Source organism: Rhineura floridana, chromosome 4, assembly GCF_030035675.1.
Source record: "Rhineura floridana isolate rRhiFlo1 chromosome 4, rRhiFlo1.hap2, whole genome shotgun sequence".
Classification (NCBI taxonomy): Eukaryota; Metazoa; Chordata; class Lepidosauria; order Squamata; family Rhineuridae; genus Rhineura; species Rhineura floridana.
The window spans coordinates 193014706-193032024 of record NC_084483.1 but is presented as its reverse complement, the minus strand read 5'-3'; the positions used below and the strand labels follow the sequence as shown (position 1 = coordinate 193032024).

The following is a 17319-nucleotide window of genomic DNA, read 5'->3' as shown; positions in this document are numbered from 1 at the left end:
CAGGATTGTGTATCCCTCATCTGAGCACTTTTAACTGGTTGTGCAAAACTCTTTTGGCTTTTCTGAAAATTTGGCCTGAGAAAGCGAAGAGGAAAATAAAAACCCAGAGGGACAACTGCAAGAAAGCTGGGGGAATATAGTCACAAACATTAAAAAAGTGCATACTGTGCATACAGATAGAAAGCCACAAAGAGATTTAGTTAACAAGAAATCATAAATCCAACTTTACAGTTACATTCACAGTTAATTCATGAGTGCAATTTCATTGCACTATCCAAAAGAGAGTTAATGCCTGTTCATGAATGAATTCTTGCCTGAGGAAGAGCTTGTAAATTTGCTTCAAACATGGCCTTATATGAAATCTCTTTGGAAGAATTCAAATCTCGAGTGACCCAAATTTGGTAATTATGACTATCTTAGCTTGATTCTTATTAAACAGTTGCTGCAAGATGCCCACTTTTTAAATCTAAACACATGGAGGTTCTATGGACATATAGGGTGGTAGTCAATGATAGTCCTGCTCAGAGTAGACCCACTGAAATTAATAGACATGACTAATGTAGGTTCATTAATTTCAGTGGGTCTACTATGAGAAGGGCTTAGTTGAATACAGCTCATGGTCAGCTAATGTGTGCATAGCCATCCATCATACAGATCCTTTGGTTTTCATCACAGTGCCCCAAGTCTTGTTCAATGAAATTTAAAGAATCCATGTGATAACTGGATGCACATGTACGTGTACATGCACACAAACATGCACATTGGCATGTGGAAACAATGCCCAGCTGTTGGATTTTCATGCAATCACAATGTAGTCATTTACTTGTAAGGATAATGCCGTAGTTGATTTTACCGGAGACTAATGGATCCCGAGGGTTTCCAAAGGGCTCTGGGGGATTTTCCGACTGAGAAGACTGGCGCTCCTGTCGAAGCCCTGGTTGAATTGTGGAATACGGAGATGACCCGGGCGGTTGACACGATCGCTCCCATGCGCCTCCTCCAATGTAGAGCTCATACAGCCCCATGGTATACCCCGGAGCTGAGAGTGATGAAGCAAGAGAGGAGGAGGCTTGAGTGCAGATGGAGGCGAACTCCCGATGAATGCAATTATGCCTTGGTAAGTGCCTGTTCTAAGTGGTATATAGTAGCGGTGAGGGCAGCAAAAAAGAGATATTTTGCTGCCACAATTAAGGCATCTCTCTCCCGCCCAGCGGAGCTCTTTAAAATTGTACGAGGGCTTTTACATTCTGGCCCTCGGGATACTATAGATTCATCTGTAGCCCGCTGTGATGAGTTCGCGAGGCACTTCCAGGATAAGATTGCATGCATTCGCCAGGACTTAGACTCCAATATTATGGCAGTGGGATCTAATGAAGCATCCAGAACACGGTCTTGTCCTTATTTATTGGATGAGTTTCAGTCTGTGCAGCTTGAGGATGTTGACAAGATCCTTGGACTGGTGCGGGTGACCACATCTGTGCTGGACCCTTGCCCCTCTTGGCTGGTGAAAGCTGGCAGGACCGGAACCGCCGGCTGGGCCAAGGAAATAATAAATGCCTCTTTGAGAGAGGGAGTGGTCCCTGACTGCCTAAAAGAGGCGGTAGTGAGACCGCTCCTGAAGAAACCCTCCTTGGACCCAGATAACCTGAACAATTATAGACCTGTGGCGAATGTTCCGTTCTTGGGCAAGGTGCTGGAACGGGTGGTTGCCGGCCAGCTCCAGGGGCTCTTGGATGACATTGATTATCTTGATCCATTTCAATCCGGTTTTAGGCCCGGTTTTGGCACTGAAACAGCCTTGGTCGCCCTGTATGATGACCTTTGTCGGGAGAGGGACAGGGGGAGTGTGACTCTGTTGATTCTCCTTGATCTCTCAGCTGCTTTTGATACCATCGACCATGGTATCCTTCTGGGAAGACTCATGGAGTTGGGAGTTGGGGGTACTGCTTGGCAGTGGCTCCGCTCCTACTTGGTGGGTCATCACCAGAAGGTAGTGCTTGGGGAACATTGCTCGATACCCTGGACTCTCCATTGTGGAGTCCCACAGGGATCGGTACTGTCCCCCATGCTTTTTAACATCTACATGAAGCCGCTGGGTGCGGTCATCAGGAGTTTTGGGGTGCGTTGTCATCAGTACGCTGATGACACGCAGCTCTATTTCTCCTTTTCATCTTCTTCAGGTGAGGCTGTTCACGTGCTAAACCGTTGCCTGGCCGCGATAATGGACTGGATGGGAGCTAACAGACTGAAGCTCAATCCAGACAAGACTTAGACGCTGTTGGTGAGTGCCTTCTCTGCCCAGATGGTGGATGTTCATCCTGTTCTTGATGGGGTTACACTCCCCTTGAAGGAACAGGTTCGTAGCTTGGGAGTTCTTTTCGATTCTTCCTTGTCTCTTGAGGCCCAGGTGGCCTCGGTGGCACGGAATGCTTTTTACCATCTTCAATTGGTAGCCCAGCTACGTCCCTATCTGGACAGTGACGACCTCGCCTCAGTTGTTCATGCTTTGGTAACTTCTAGATTGGACTACTGCAATGCGCTCTACGTTGGGCTGCCCTTGAAGACTGTTCGGAAACTACAGCTAGTCCAGAATGCAGCGGCCAGATTGCTGACGCGGACCAGAAGGTCCGCTCATATAACACCTGTTCTGGCCCGTCTGCACTGGCTTCCTATTTGTTTCCGGGCTAGATTCAAAGTGCTGGTTTTGACCTATAAAGCCCTACACGGCATGGGACCGCAATACCTGGTGGAACGCCTCTCCCAATATGAACTTACCCGTACACTGCGCTCAACATCTAAGGCCCTCCTCCGAGTGCCATCCCATCGAGAAGCTCGGAGGGTGGTGACTAGAACTAGGGCCTTTTCAGTGGTGGCCCCCGAACTGTGGAACAGGCTCTCTGATGAGGTGCGCCTGGCACCGACGCTACTATCTTTTTGGCGCCAGGTGAAAACCTTTTTATACTCCCAGGCATTTTAAAGTGTATTTTAACAGTATTTCATTATTATTTTGTATTCTGGACGTTGTTTGGTTCTTTTATTGTTTGTTTGTTTTTGGTTCTTGATTTATTCTATTTATTGTATTTATACACTGTGCTTGTTTTATCTTTTATGTACACCGCCCAGAGAGCCTTCGGGCTTAGGGCGGTATATAAATAAAATAAAATAAAATAAATAAATAAAATACTTGTACTGGTTGTAAATCAGCCTTTATACACCCAGGAAATCAAACAGTGACATGGTGGTGAAGAAGAAGCTTTTATTGGAAGCCTTATAACCTTTCAGCATCCAAGCTGGATGATCTAAGAACATTCCTGGAAAGTGCACTGAAAGGGAAATAACAAAATATTTAAATAAATTAGTATCTGACTTTACCTTCAGCCTTCTAAACAGTATTTCAGTGAACTTGCCTATCAGCTCTTACTGCTTAGTAAAACTAAAGCACATGAATTTAAACCAGTTATTTCAGTTGGGCAAATTAGTTTTAAATCCCAGTACTTTAGGTTCAACAAAACTGTGTTGCCCCTTTCCAGCATATCCACTTCGTCCTTCACACACACACACACACAATTAATTGGAAAATCTGTTTGGGCAATTTCTTTCCCTCTTCTGAATTGTTTATATGAGACATCAGTCTGGCTACACCCGCGCAATTGGATTGCATGTCAAATTTTGCCATCAAGTCTCATTACTAACATTTAATTTATTAATTAGTAAATTTGACATAGGAGAATTTGTGGGTTTGAATGCTACATTGTATTTAAGATTGGATTCAGTGTTATAACTTCCCAAGTTTCATTGCATTTCCATTGCCAGTCCTGGCAATTCAACCAACCAACCACTCCAACCAACCACTCCAACCAACCAACCAACCAACCAACCAACCAACCAACCAACCAACCAACCAACCAACCAACCTTCTTTCTTTCTTTCTTTCTTTCTTTCTTTCTTTCTTTCTTTCTTTCTTTCTTTCTTTCTTTCTTTTCTTTCTTTCTTTCTTTTCTTTCTTCCTTCCTTCCTTCCTTTCTTTCTTTCTTTCTTTCTTTCTTTCTTTCTTTCTTTCTTTCTTCTTTCTTTCTTCCTTCCTTCCTTCCTTCCTTCCTTCCTTCCTTCCTTCCTTCCTTCCTTCTTCTTCCTTTCTTTCTTTCTTTTCTTCTTTCTTCTTTCTTTCTTTCTTTCTTTCTTTCTTTCTTTCTTTCTTTCTTTCTTTCCTTTCTTTCTTTCTTTCTTTCTTTCTTCTTCCTTCCTTCCTTCTTTCTTTCTTTCTTTCTTTCTTTCTTTCTTTCTTTCTTTCTTTCTTTCTTTCTTTCTTTCTTTCTTTCTTTCTTCCTTCCTTCCTTCCTTTCTTCCTTTCTTTCTTTCTTTCTTTCTTTCTTTCTTTCTTTCTTTCTTCCTTCCTTCCTTCCTTCCTTCCTTCCTTCCTTCCTTCCTTCCTTCCTTTCCTTTCTTTCTTTCTTTCTTTCTTTCTTTCTTTCTTTCTTTCTTTCTTTCTTTCTTCTTTCTTCTTTCTTTCTTTCTTTCTTTCTTTCTTCCTTCCTTCCTTCCTTCCTTCCTTCCTTCCTTCCTTCCTTCCTTCCTTCCTTCCTTCCTTCCTTCCTTCCTTCCTTCCTTCCTTCCTTTCTTTCTTTCTTTCTTTCTTTCTTTCTTTCTTTCTTTCTTTCTTTCTTTCTTTCTTTCTTTCTTCTTTCTTTCTTTCTTCCTTCCTTCCTTCCTTCCTTCCTTCCTTCCTTCCTTCCTTCCTTCCTTCCTTCCTTCCTTTCTTTCTTTCTTTCTTTCTTTCTTTCTTTCTTTCTTTCTTTCTTTCTTTCTTTCTTTCTTTCTTTCTTTCTTTCTTTCTTTCTTCCTTCCTTCCTTCCTTCCTTCCTTCCTTCCTTCCTTCCTTCCTTCCTTCCTTCCTTCCTTCCTTCCTTCCTTCCTTCCTTCCTTTCTTCCTTCCTTCCTTCCTTCCTTCCGGATCATTTCAATGTTTTTAAGTGGGCTAGCAAACGTGTTCCTCTTAAGCACAAACCAGTTGTCTTTTGCAGTCTTCATGGCCCATCTGGCTTGTGCAGGATTACATGTGGGAGTTCTCCATCCCTCAGTGCCATTTCCAATCCTGTTTGAAGCCCTTCTCATAAGCCCAGAGTTGCAACCACAAGTGCACTTAAAGGGACCCATTGGATTGACTCCATATATCTTCCTTGTTTTTCTTATGTAATCATTAGGCACAGGAGCAACTCCAAGTTTGCAGGCTCTGGTCTACTTGCCTCCCTCCCCCCTGGAAAGCTTAACAGGCAGTAGGTGTGGGTAGTGGTAGGAAACAGTAGAAGGAACCCCCTTCTGTTCTCTGCTCAGTGCCATCCGTCATCTAGCCACATTGGGGACAGGGCTAACAGGCATTGTTGGAGAACTAAAATGGCAGCAGCTCCAGCTGCCTGACCCAATACACCTCACTGCCAAACCCTACATTGTTTTAGAGGAGGTTCTAGCATTAGCCACCATGGACCCTTAAGGGCAGTTGGGTCCTCGCATTTGCCCGAGGCTGCCTTGTGCTCATACTATGTCTGCTGAGGCATTTAACACTCTAATTATTGCAGTAATGTAAAAAAGAATGCATTGTCTGGTACAGGTACTGCCATCGGAGACTTGTCACCAGAGCAAAGTGGACAGACCCCTTTCAGGATTATTTGCAAGAGGAAAAGAGGAAGAAAAGAAAGTCAAAACAAATTGGTCCTATTTTCAGTGACCCCCCCCTCCTTGACTGCCTCACCAGCTCCAGTGGTTACCGGCTGCTACTGGGTACTGCAGAGCCTGAAAAGGACCATTTGTTTCCGCTTGCTGCTTTGTACGGACCCCATTTCCAATCCTGTGCTCCTAACTATTATAAGTATTGTATTAATCTAATTCCTCTTTCTTCTTTTAACTATTCTGTTTTGCAGTTATGCAAGAGTACTTAATTCTCCATGGATTGAACTATTGTAAATAAGTTTCTCACCTCTTTAGCTGCTTCTAAATGAATCACAGCTGATTCATTTATTAATTTAACAATCAAATGAATGGCAGTGGTGGAATTCAGCTTTAGTGTTTCAGAATTTTGGGTGTTGATTTGCAGCAGAGGCTTTAGGGTTCCTTGGAGCCCAAGAATCATTATCAGGCTATTAGACATATGCTTTCTGCTCCTCTTCTGAGTCCCTTCCACCTACCACAAAGACCAACCATCTCACTGTGGCATAAACTTCCATCAGACAAACTGGGCTCTGGTTCACAAGAAAACACAGAACTTAAGGGGCCACAAATCTTTTTTTGTTTTTGCTGTAGCAGACTAACAGAGTGACCTTTTTCATCTATTCGTCTATCTACATTAAAGACCATGTGGAATGCCAGCCCTCCTCTTAGTATAGAAGTGGAAAAAATGGCTCAGAACCTTCCTCCTCCATCCTCCTTGTCTATACAAAGCAACTTCCTACTGGGGCTTTTTTTGTCCATATTCACTTTGTCTAGCATAGGAATCGCTGTGCATTTTGATGCACAACCCAAATCTCACTTTCATAGTTATGGATCTAGGCACACAAAGGAATATTCCTCTTGGTCTGTTGCAAGACCACTTATACTGTACACCACTCATGAGACTTTTTAAAATATTAAGCAGCTTATAAAGCCCTTTAAATAAAATGAATAAATACATATCTTAGCTTTCTTATCCTCCTGAAAAAAATTGTTGGTTTCAGGAAACAGAGTAGAGCAAATGGGAGAACACATCTTTTTGTGGAATTGTAAGCCACTAAACAAATTAAAGCTCTGCTCCTATGGATTTCCGGGCCTGGCTCTGGCAGTTGGCCAGGGTGGGCACTGGCTGAGGGCCTAGGAGCTCAGAGGGACCCCTCACAGGCCCCAGCTTAACCCCACTAGTCAATCTAGCTTACAAAAGTTCCTGCAATTTCAAATATTATTCATTTATGTACTTTGTACAAAAATGTTACATTTTATCTAAAAAAAAAAAAGGATATGTGTGGGAGAGGTGCATCCTTCCAGTAATAAGGAAATGGCACTCATCATTTTAAAAGTTCAAAATGTTGTATTCTTTTTCTTTGACAGTTGGGGTTGCCATGGTGAGCAAGATTTGTTGTACTTTAAAGGGGTGGGGCCAAAAGGGAGGAGGAGTGTGGTTTGAGGAGGAAAGCAAGGGGTAAAAGGCCCACTGATAGCCTATGCCCAAGGGCCCCCAGAAACCTGGAGCCAGCCCTCCCTTGAGGTATGGAGGACACATTTATGTTTCTCTAATCTAGGGGATCCGATATACCATCTTAAAGAATCCAGTTGCTTTAGGAGAAACTGAAAGAATTCTGTCACCCAGTGCTGGAGAACCAACATTTTGGCCCTCCAAATGTTGTTGGACTACAACTCCCGTCATCCCTGACTATTGGCCATGCTGGCTGAGGCTGATGGGAGTTAGAGATCAACAAGATCTGGAGGGCTACAGCTTCTCTTCACCTGCTCTAAATGACTATTTATTCCAAACAGGGAAGATACTTCTTCACGCCATGCAAAATTAGGCGAGGATCCTTTTTGCTATGGGTGAACATTGTGAGCAAACACACACACACAACTTAAAATTTGGTAGAACCAAGTAAAATTGCTTAGAGGACAGGATCCACCCCATATATGAGGGGTGGGGAACCTGTGTCCCTCCAGATGTTGCTGGATTCCAGGTCCCATCAGCCCCAGGCAGTGTGGCCAGTGGTTGGGGATTATGTGAGTTGGACTCCAGCAACATCTGGAGGGACAAAGGGTAGCCTTCCCTGCTATAGACAGATAGGTAGCCATAACTGAGGTAAGCATAATCTGACGTTTAACTGGGAATGAAAGTTGCTATCCTAACATAACTTATCATGCAAACAGGCCCTTACCAATACTATTTCTGAGTCTGTTCTCATGCTCAATAGCTGTCAAAAATTAGATACATGTGCATCAACAGTATTAATGCTAGAGCTGCAAATACATATTGCTCTTGTTTTTTGTTTTAAGAAACTGGGCAAAATGACAACTTACTACTTGACAGTTATGAAGAAAGAGCAGTGCATTTGTGATAACTTGTGCCTCAGACATTGCATTTATTTTAATGAAGCCAAAGTGGTGCTTGCTTTGATTTTTAGGACCAACTACCTCTGTTGTGCTTGCTGCTGAAGGGTTTGTACTCTTTATACCATTCCATGGACAATAATGGCCTCAGAAGGGGGCTGCACAAAGGATGGGTGAATCTTTCCATTTTGGTTTCTCTGATTTTTCTTTGTTGAGTCATAAGTTCAGTTCTCCACATTTCCACATCAGCTTGCATTTTTTTAAAGAAGCAAATCCCTATGAAAATCCATCAGAATTTTAGTGCCACTTTTTCCTAATATACACAGCTTTGTATCCAATTCTGCCTGTTTTCACTAACAACACACAAAAATATGTTACCCTAGTATGTGCCTTTTTGTACACATGACTTAGCTGGAGAACTGCATTGCAAAATTCAAAGAAGTGCAAATTTGGAAGGACGGCTGTGTTTCACATATTGTTTTGAAAAGTGCAAATTAGGTAGGATTGCCCTCAACTGTGTACTCAGTCTAATTCTCCCCCATTCCTAGGCTGCACTGTAGGTCCTTAGTCCCATCTGACCTGGCGCTTTTGGGGAAAGACCATACCCAGTGGCAAAGCATGTGATTTGCATGCAGAAGGTCCCAGGTTCAATCCCTGGTATCTCCAGGTAGGGCAGAGAGAAAGAGACCCCTGTTCAAAACCCTGGACAGCTGCTTTTAGTCACTGTAGGCAATACAGAGGCAGATGAGCCAATGGTCTGACTCATTATAACACTATGTTTCTATTTTCTAATATTAATATCCCATGCTGCTAAGGTAATGTCAAAAGGGCCCTGCAAGGATATACCCTTAACATATTTATTTATACTTACTTCCTACTTAGCCACTGAATAGGCAACAAGATAATGAAAGAGCAATTGACTGAGTACCATGCCACTGGATCCTGGATATGGCTTCATTCAACAAAAAATTCTATAAATACATTCAAAGCAGGAGACCATCTAGGGAGGCGATTGGACCCTTGGATGATAAGGGAGTCAAAGGTGTACTAAAGAACGATAAGGAGATTGCAGAGAAGCTAAATGAATTCTTTGCATCTGTCTTCACAGTGGAAGATATAGGGCAGATCCCTGAACCTGAACTAACATTTGCAGGAAGGGATTCTGAGGAACTGAGACACATAGTGGTAACGAGAGAGGAAGTTCTAAGCTTAATGGACAATATAAAAACTGACAAATCACCGGGCCCGGATGGCATCCACCCGAGAGTTCTCAAAGAACTCAAAGGTGAAATTGCTGATCTGCTAACTAAAATATGTAACTTGTCCCTCAGGTCCTCCTCCGTGCCTGAGGACTGGAAAGTGGCAAATGTAACGCCAATCTTCAAAAAGGGATCCAGAGGGGATCCTGGAAATTACAGGCCAGTTAGCTTAACTTCTGTCCCTGGAAAACTGGTAGAAAGTATGATTAAAGCTAGATTAACTAAGCACATAGAAGAACAAGCCTTGCTGAAGCAGAGCCAGCATGGCTTCTGCAAGGGAAAGTCCTGTCTCAGTAACCTATTAGAATTCTTTGAGAGTGTCAACAAGCATATAGATAGAGGTGATCCAGTGGACATAGTGTACTTAGACTTTCAAAAAGCGTTTGACAAGGTACCTCACCAAAGACTTCTGAGGAAGCTTAGCAGTCATGGAATAAGAGGAGAGGTCCTCTTGTGGATAAGGAATTGGTTAAGAAGCAGAAAGCAGAGAGTAGGAATAAATGGACAGTTCTCCCAATGGAGGGCTGTAGAAAGTGGAGTCCCTCAAGGATCAGTATTGGGACCTGTACTTTTCAACTTGTTCATTAATGACCTAGAATTAGGAGTGAGCAGCGAAGTGGCCAAGTTTGCTGACGACACTAAATTGTTCAGGGTTGTTAAAACAAAAAGGGATTGTGAAGAGCTCCAAAAAGATCTCTCCAAACTGAGTGAATGGGTGGGAAAATGGCAAATGCAATTCAATATAAACAAGTGTAAAATTATGCATATTGGAGCAAAAAATCTTAATTTCACATATACGCTCATGGGGTCTGAACTGGCGGTGACCGACCAGGAGAGAGACCTCGGGGTTGTAGTGGACAGCACGATGAAAATGTCGACCCAGTGTGCGGCAGCTGTGAAAAAGGCAAATTCCATGCTAGCAATAATTAGGAAAGGTATTGAAAATAAAACAGCCGATATCATAATGCCGTTGTATAAATCTATGGTGCGGCCGCATTTGGAATACTGTGTACAGTTCTGGTCGCCTCATCTCAAAAAGGATATTATAGAGTTGGAAAAGGTTCAGAAGAGGGCAACCAGAATGATCAAGGGGATGGAGCGACTCCCTTATGAGGAAAGGTTGCAGCATTTGGGGCTTTTTAGTTTAGAGAAAAGGCGGGTCAGAGGAGACATGATAGAAGTGTATAAAATGATGCATGGCATTGAGAAAGTGGATAGAGAAAAGTTCTTCTCCCTCTCTCATAATACTAGAACTCGTGAACATTCAAAGAAGCTGAATGTTGGAAGATTCAGGACAGACAAAAGGAAGTACTTCTTTACTCAGCACATAGTTAAACTATGGAATTTGCTCCCACAAGATGCAGTAATGGCCACCAGCTTGGATGGCTTTAAAAGAAGATTAGACAAATTCATGGAGGACAGGGCTATCAATGGCTACTAGCCGTGATGGCTGTGCTGTGCCACCCTAGTCAGAGGCAGCATGCTTCTGAAAACCAGTTGCCAGAAGCCTCAGGAGGGGAGAGTGTTCTTGCACTCGGGTCCTGCTTGCGGGCTTCCCCCAGGCACCTGGTTGGCCACTGTGAGAACAGGATGCTGGACTAGATGGGCCACTGGCCTGATCCAGCAGGCTCTTCTTATGTTCTTATGTTCTTATGTTAATTTCAAGTCATGGTCTAAAAGTACATGATGCTGCAATGTTGAAGCTAAGCAGCTCCAGATTTGGCTAATATCTGGATGGACAAAAAAAAAAGGCAGAATATAAATGTTATAAATAAATTCTAGTCAGTCTGCTGGGACTTATAATTAACAGTTTATTTATATTTTAACCATCTATCTGTATTTCCTTCTAGCATGTAAACAACTGCTCAGGCCCTTTAAAATGCTTCCACATCTCATTTACTCTTACAAACATCTGTTGTTCCAGCAGCTCCAACTGGCAGTTTCATGGTGTAGAACTGAAACAAATAATGGATCAGTGCACACAGCATACCCAAATGACCCATGAAAATAACTTTGAGCTGCTTGGTTGGATGGGGACGGAAGCAGAGTATTTCACTCTGTCACGTTTTCAATGGACAATCAAGTGGAACAATAAGCATTGGTGCTGATTCCACAGTATGGAGAAATTTGCTTTTTAATTTTCATGCATCCTGATCCATAACGAAACAGGACTGGATCTTTTGGACTAATCAGTTCCAAGGGTTCAATTCCAAGAGTTTTGTGCTTAAACATTTGCACATGACCCAAGGGCTTAATTTCTTTCTCTCTTTTTTTGGGGGGGGTAGGGAAAGACAGTTTGCTGAAGAATCTCCCAGCAAAGCAATTTCAGCCTAATTAGTATGCAAAAACATCTCCTTAATTGGGGTGCTATTGGCTTACATGCCAGTAATCATAAGTTCAGGCAGTGGCATAGGGCTAAATGGCATTTAACTAGGTGTGAAATAGGAGAGAAGCTTGAATCTTAGGCAATTTCCAAAGGATATGTGCATGTACAGTATAGTAAAAATCATGAATAAAAGAAGAGAGACAGAAAACGAAGGGAACTAATAGACCTTGAATCACACTCACCAAACTTTGACTATGCAACAGAATTCTTAACAGCAATTAAATGAGAGGAAAATCAAATGAAATAATTCATTATTAGGTCGTTCTGAATTAAATGTTGGTTTAAAAGTGGAAATTATTCACCCGTAGCAAATATGTCTTATGGAAACCATTCTCTGCTTGCAGATATAAAAAATCTCTGAGGTTCAAGACAGGCAGGATGTGTGTTTGTTTGTTTTAGTGCAATCTGCTACAAAAAATGATATGAGGTGGGGTTGCAGTCTTATTCTCCATTTCCAGGCTTTTTTTCGGTGAAAGCTCAGGATGGAAGGATCCGTCAGTTTTGATTCTCTCCATTTCACATTTTTCCAATCTTAAATTCAGTTCTCCGCATTTCTGCAGCTTTCATTTAAAAAATAAAAAAAAAATCCTCATGAAAAATTTGTCAGTGCTTTAGTGTGATTTTCCCCTAATAAACACATTTCTGTCTGCAGTTTTGAGTAGTGTACATATATTTGCAAGCAATTTCTAATATAATGCATTTTTGTATGTCATTTTCATGAATATATTCATTTTTATGCACACTTTCTCCAGCATATCCATTTTTGTAAACACTGTTTGGTGGGAGAATTGCATCACAAAATTTGAAGTGGGAATTTCTAAGGATGGCTGTGCTTTAGTTCTCATATTGTTTTAGAAAGTGCAAATTTGATCGGTTCAGCTTTAAATACGAACTGAATCAAATTTCTCCCCATCCCTAGTGAGAGCTCTTTATGTTAACAAAAAGGTACACTGCATGATGGGTTAGAACACAAGTATTTGTTGAACTTCCCCCTCCTATATGGGGTAGGCTGTGTTTATGAGAATCCCACCTGTCATTTTTCATCTGTTTTCTTGTGCCTTTTACTTTTATTCCCTGTGAGGAGATTAATCACTAATCAATGCTAGTTACTCTACATTCGATTTTTTATTTATTTATTCATTCATCTCTTTATTGAGAAGTTTTTGAAAAAGAGAAACACAAGCAGAGAACATACAAATCAGTTGAATGAAGGCACGCCATAATGAGTCAGTAAATAAAACCCTTTCCATCTCAAGTGGTAATATGGAATTCAGATATAAAAAACCGAAAGGGAGAATGTACAGCATGTAGTGAAATTAGGTGACATTGTGTCAGTCACTTGTTCGTCCCCGAACTTAGCTTAAAGGGTTGCTGTGGGAAATAAAATAGGGGATTGTCATGTTCACTGCTCTGAGCTACTGGAGAAAATGTGAGACAACAAAAGTTATTAATTAATTAATTAATCATCACTATTTTAATTAACCCTGTATGCTAGAGTTTAATTAAGGCAGGCATCTCTCTGAGCATGATGTGGCCCTTGCATAGTTTTCCATAGGACATGATGGAAGCTCAGGCATCAAAAGGCACAGTATAAGCTCAAGCTTGTTCTGCAGTTAAGCTTAATTTTGTGCTTGCTATGGTATAACACGGGGGAGCAGGGCCGATTGCGGCCCTGTGGATTTCTCTACCTGGACCCTGGGACTTTCCCCAGGCCACACCCCCTATTGTTCCTGCTTTACATCCTACTTTTTTGCCTGGCTGTAATGTGTTCTTAAAAGCTAATAATGACTTGTGGTTGCCTGGATGGAGGATAGAGAAGTTTGTGTGTGTGTGTATGTTTGTGGGTGAGTGGGTGTGTGGGCGTGTTTAAAAACTAGTCTACTGCACAAAGGTGAAATCTGCCCACTTTTGCTTCTGACAGTGTCCACCACCTGCATGTGACCTCCAGAAAGTTGCTTATAAGGGCATGTGGCCCTTGAGCTGAACAAGGCTTCTCACCCCTGGTATAGAGCAAAACCCTGCTCAGCAAGCTCCACTGCTTACTGCAAGTGTTTATGAGAAGAGGGGGAGAAGAGGAGCATTACAAATATAGGAAATCAATTCTGTTTTGCAGAATGGAAACAAGGCAAGAAGGAATGGATGCTACTCCAGACTTGGGGAAAAGAAGATTGTTGTATATCTGCTGCTGGGTTAATAAAACATTAGAGAAAAATAAGAGGAATAATGAGTGAAGTTCGTGATCTCCTAATGATCTCAAGACAGAGTTCTGCCTTATGTTTTGCAAGGAGGCATGAAGATATGTGATTAATTGGGGAGAGATCATTTTTTAACATAACTCTTGGTAAGAGGTTGGTGAAATTGAGTATGAAGTACATGCTGACGAGGATGTAGTGAATCTAAGTGAATGTGCTAATAAGTGGACTCCGTTCTTGTAGAAAGAGCCATAGCTATCTAGAGGGAATACTGAGAAAATCAGTACTGAAAATAATAGATTTTTTGGTAGCTATACACTATGCTATAATCTTCTGATGTAGAGACCAATATCTATTCATGTTGACCTGGACAGAGTTTGCTGCCCAAGACAGAGCAGATTATTGATTAAAATTCTGAAAGAATACTTCAGCATAAGAAGTATGCATAAAGAGGATTTCTCCCAAACATTTGACACTGAATATTCTCCATGATGGTCCCATCTAAATCTTTGAATGTTTACCAAATATTTGACAAATCTTTCATGTCTATGTTTTCTGTTCAGTTATGTTTGATTTCAGTATTTGATACTTTACTTTCATGTTAGACTCTCTAGTATTTGATATTTGAAACTTGATATTTGGCAATATTTGATAGTTGATATTCAGTGGTTTCTAATTAAGAACTAGCTCTTCCAAAGAGCTCAGATCTCATTTGCAGAGGTCCTTTGGAAATCTGCCTAAAAGGAATGTAGTTGGACCTCAAGGATGCATTGAGTTGCTCTTGTTATTCTGTGTCCAGGATGTGCCTGAAGGTTATCTAGTCCAAGCATAGGAAATAAGAAAGACTCAGTCACAAATCAAACACATAAAGTAATTAACCTTTGTCATTCTTTCTAAACATTAGGAAGATATGACAAATGGGGGACGCAACAGACATTTAGGACTCCTCCAGATGACCTGTTTATTCAGTATTCATCCTGATTTGCTTGCACAAAGCTAATAAGATAGTTAGACTATGTCTAATCTTTATTGAACATTGATTCTGAATTGTTTATGGGGAAGTTATATGACAATGGCCATTCACCCTGCATCCTGATTTACGTGTGCAGTATTTATGTCTTCCCATTTGTTCATTCCATCCTTTTCAATGCACTTCACCATCACTTTCCAAACCAGAAAAAGTCCAAACTTTGGGTAGTATTCATCTCTAGTCCTACACAGAATAGACTCATTTAAGTTAATGGGCATGACTGACTTGGGTCAATTCTGAGTAGGACTTGGCTGACTACAACCCTTTCTTTTCAAGTAGATTAGTTGTGCTAGGGCAAGAAAGTCTTAAATGTGCACAGCTAAAGTTCTACTTTTTTTAAAATGCCTCCCACAAAATACTTACTGTCTGAAGGCACCCATATAAAATCATGAATAGTATGGAGATGGTGGAAACAGAGACATCTCCATCACGTTCCCTCCTTCGGGTTCTTTCAATTTCATTGGTAGAAGGCTTAGAACTGATCAAAGCAAGTACTTTTTCATATGACACATACATTTTATGGAATTTCCTCCTGCAACATGTGGTGATAGTTTAAGATGATTTTTTTAAAAAGGTTGGAAAGATATAAAGGTAAGGCCACCAATGGCTATGAGACATGATAGATAAATGGTAGGGCTGTGCACCAGATTCGGGCAAGTCCTAAACTGAATCGGGACAGTTTGGGGGGTGGGGAATCCAGGCATCGCTTAAGTTGGGCTAAGACAGTCCCAGATCACTGCCGGTCAGATTGGGTGGCCCAGAGTGATCCAAGGGCAGGGTAACATGCAGGAAATTTAGGCAGGAATTAGGTAAGAAGGAGACAGGCAGGCATTGGCTAGTTAAGAAAGACAGGCACCTACCTGACCAGCTGGCAGCTGCATCTTCCCTGGAGAAGGTAGGGGGATGGAAGCCTTTGGGTGGAGGCATTCCTGCTCGACTTCTCCTTCCTCCCCACCCTCTCTTCCTGCCTGATGCCCTCTCCCTGAGGCAGCACTGGACAGGATGGAATCTTCTGCTTAACAGCTGGTAAGCAGAGGTTTCAATCCTGTGTTGTGCAGGTTGCCGCTTCTTCCCTGATGAACAAGGGGTACTGCGCAGGATTGAACCCTCCTGCGCTCAGTAAGGAGGGGGAAGGAGATGCAGCATCTGTCCTCCCCCCTGACTGAATGTTTAATTAGCCCTGCCCCCAACCTGATTCGGATCATAGCCAAGAAGCAGGGTTGGGGGGGTGGTTCTGTGCATGGCCCTGCTAAATGGTGCCTCTATGTTTAGAGGCAGTATATCTCTGAAAACCTGGGAGTGGGGGAAAGGGCTGGGACTTGGTGGTAGAGCATCTGTTTTGCATGCAGAAGGTCGCAGGTTCAATCCCCAGCATTTCCAGGGAGAGCCGTGAGAGATCTCTGCCTGAAACCCTGGAGAGCCATGGCCAGCCAGTGCAGTAATTATGAGCTAAATGGCTAGACGGTTTGACTCAGCGTAAGGCAGATCCCTATGTTCCTATGCTGTTCCAGAAACTACTTATTATTTAGTTTTTGAAAGGTGGGAATTACTGATGCAAAGAGCTAATTGAAAGCTGCTCAAAGGCTTATATGCACCCATTAGGATTTGGGGATTTATTTATTTTTTGCTCTTCTAACTGCAGCACAGTTAGTTTGAGTTCCAAAGTGCACCTAGATGGGTAAAGGTGAACCTGTGCCAATGATCACAGATTCAAGATTGTAACTTGAAATAATTGAACTTTGTTGATACACAATTATTAGTACAGGACCTTTCAGGTTGTTGCGCTTTACATACGTACTGGGGAATGAGTCCTATTGAACTCAATGGGAGTTACTTCTGAGAAGACACGTGCAGGATTGTGCTGTTAAAAAAAACAATGTGAACAACTGCATAAGAATTATCTTGAATGTGACCCATTTCAATCTGGCTTCCAGCCCTCTTTTGACACTGAGGCATTTTTGGTCATTCTGGTTGATGACCTTTATTGAGAGACAGGACAGGTATGAGCCTATAGATTCTCCTTGACCTCTCAGTGGCTTTTGATACTGTTGACAACGGTATTCTGCTGGAGTGCCAGAAAGTGGTACTGGGAGACTCATGCTTGGTCCATTGGTAGTTGTGATGTGGTTTCATTTTGTCTCCAGTGCTATTTAACATCTATATGAAGCCTCTGGAAGTATTAACAAGGGGTTTGGGGGCTCGGTGTCACCAATATGAAGATGATGCCCACATCTCTTTCTCCATACCATCTGAACCGTATAAAGCTGGTTCCAGACGAAACATGTAGTATGTCTTTGAATACAAGTTGCTAAGAATCACAAGTGAGGAGAGGGCTATTGCTTAAAGGCTTCCCATAGACATCTGGCTGGCCGACTTGAGAACAGAATGGTGGATTAG

The 17319-nt window shown here is 42.0% G+C and overlaps 1 protein-coding gene across 22 annotated transcripts in view; it reads left to right on the top strand.

Moving 5' to 3' along the window:
• Window positions 1-17319, top strand: part of NRXN1 (neurexin 1) — a 1438606-nt gene that overhangs the window by 561111 nt on the left and 860176 nt on the right. The window contains exon 9 of one of the 22 annotated variants that reach the window (XM_061625685.1): window positions 13622-13705. The exons of the other annotated variants lie outside the window; for them this stretch is intronic. Coding sequence (XP_061481669.1) covers window positions 13622-13684 — 63 coding nt within the window. The 3' untranslated portion in view covers window positions 13685-13705. Of the gene's footprint in view, window positions 1-13621; window positions 13706-17319 lie in introns of those variants that run through there. 22 annotated transcript variants of the gene reach the window in all.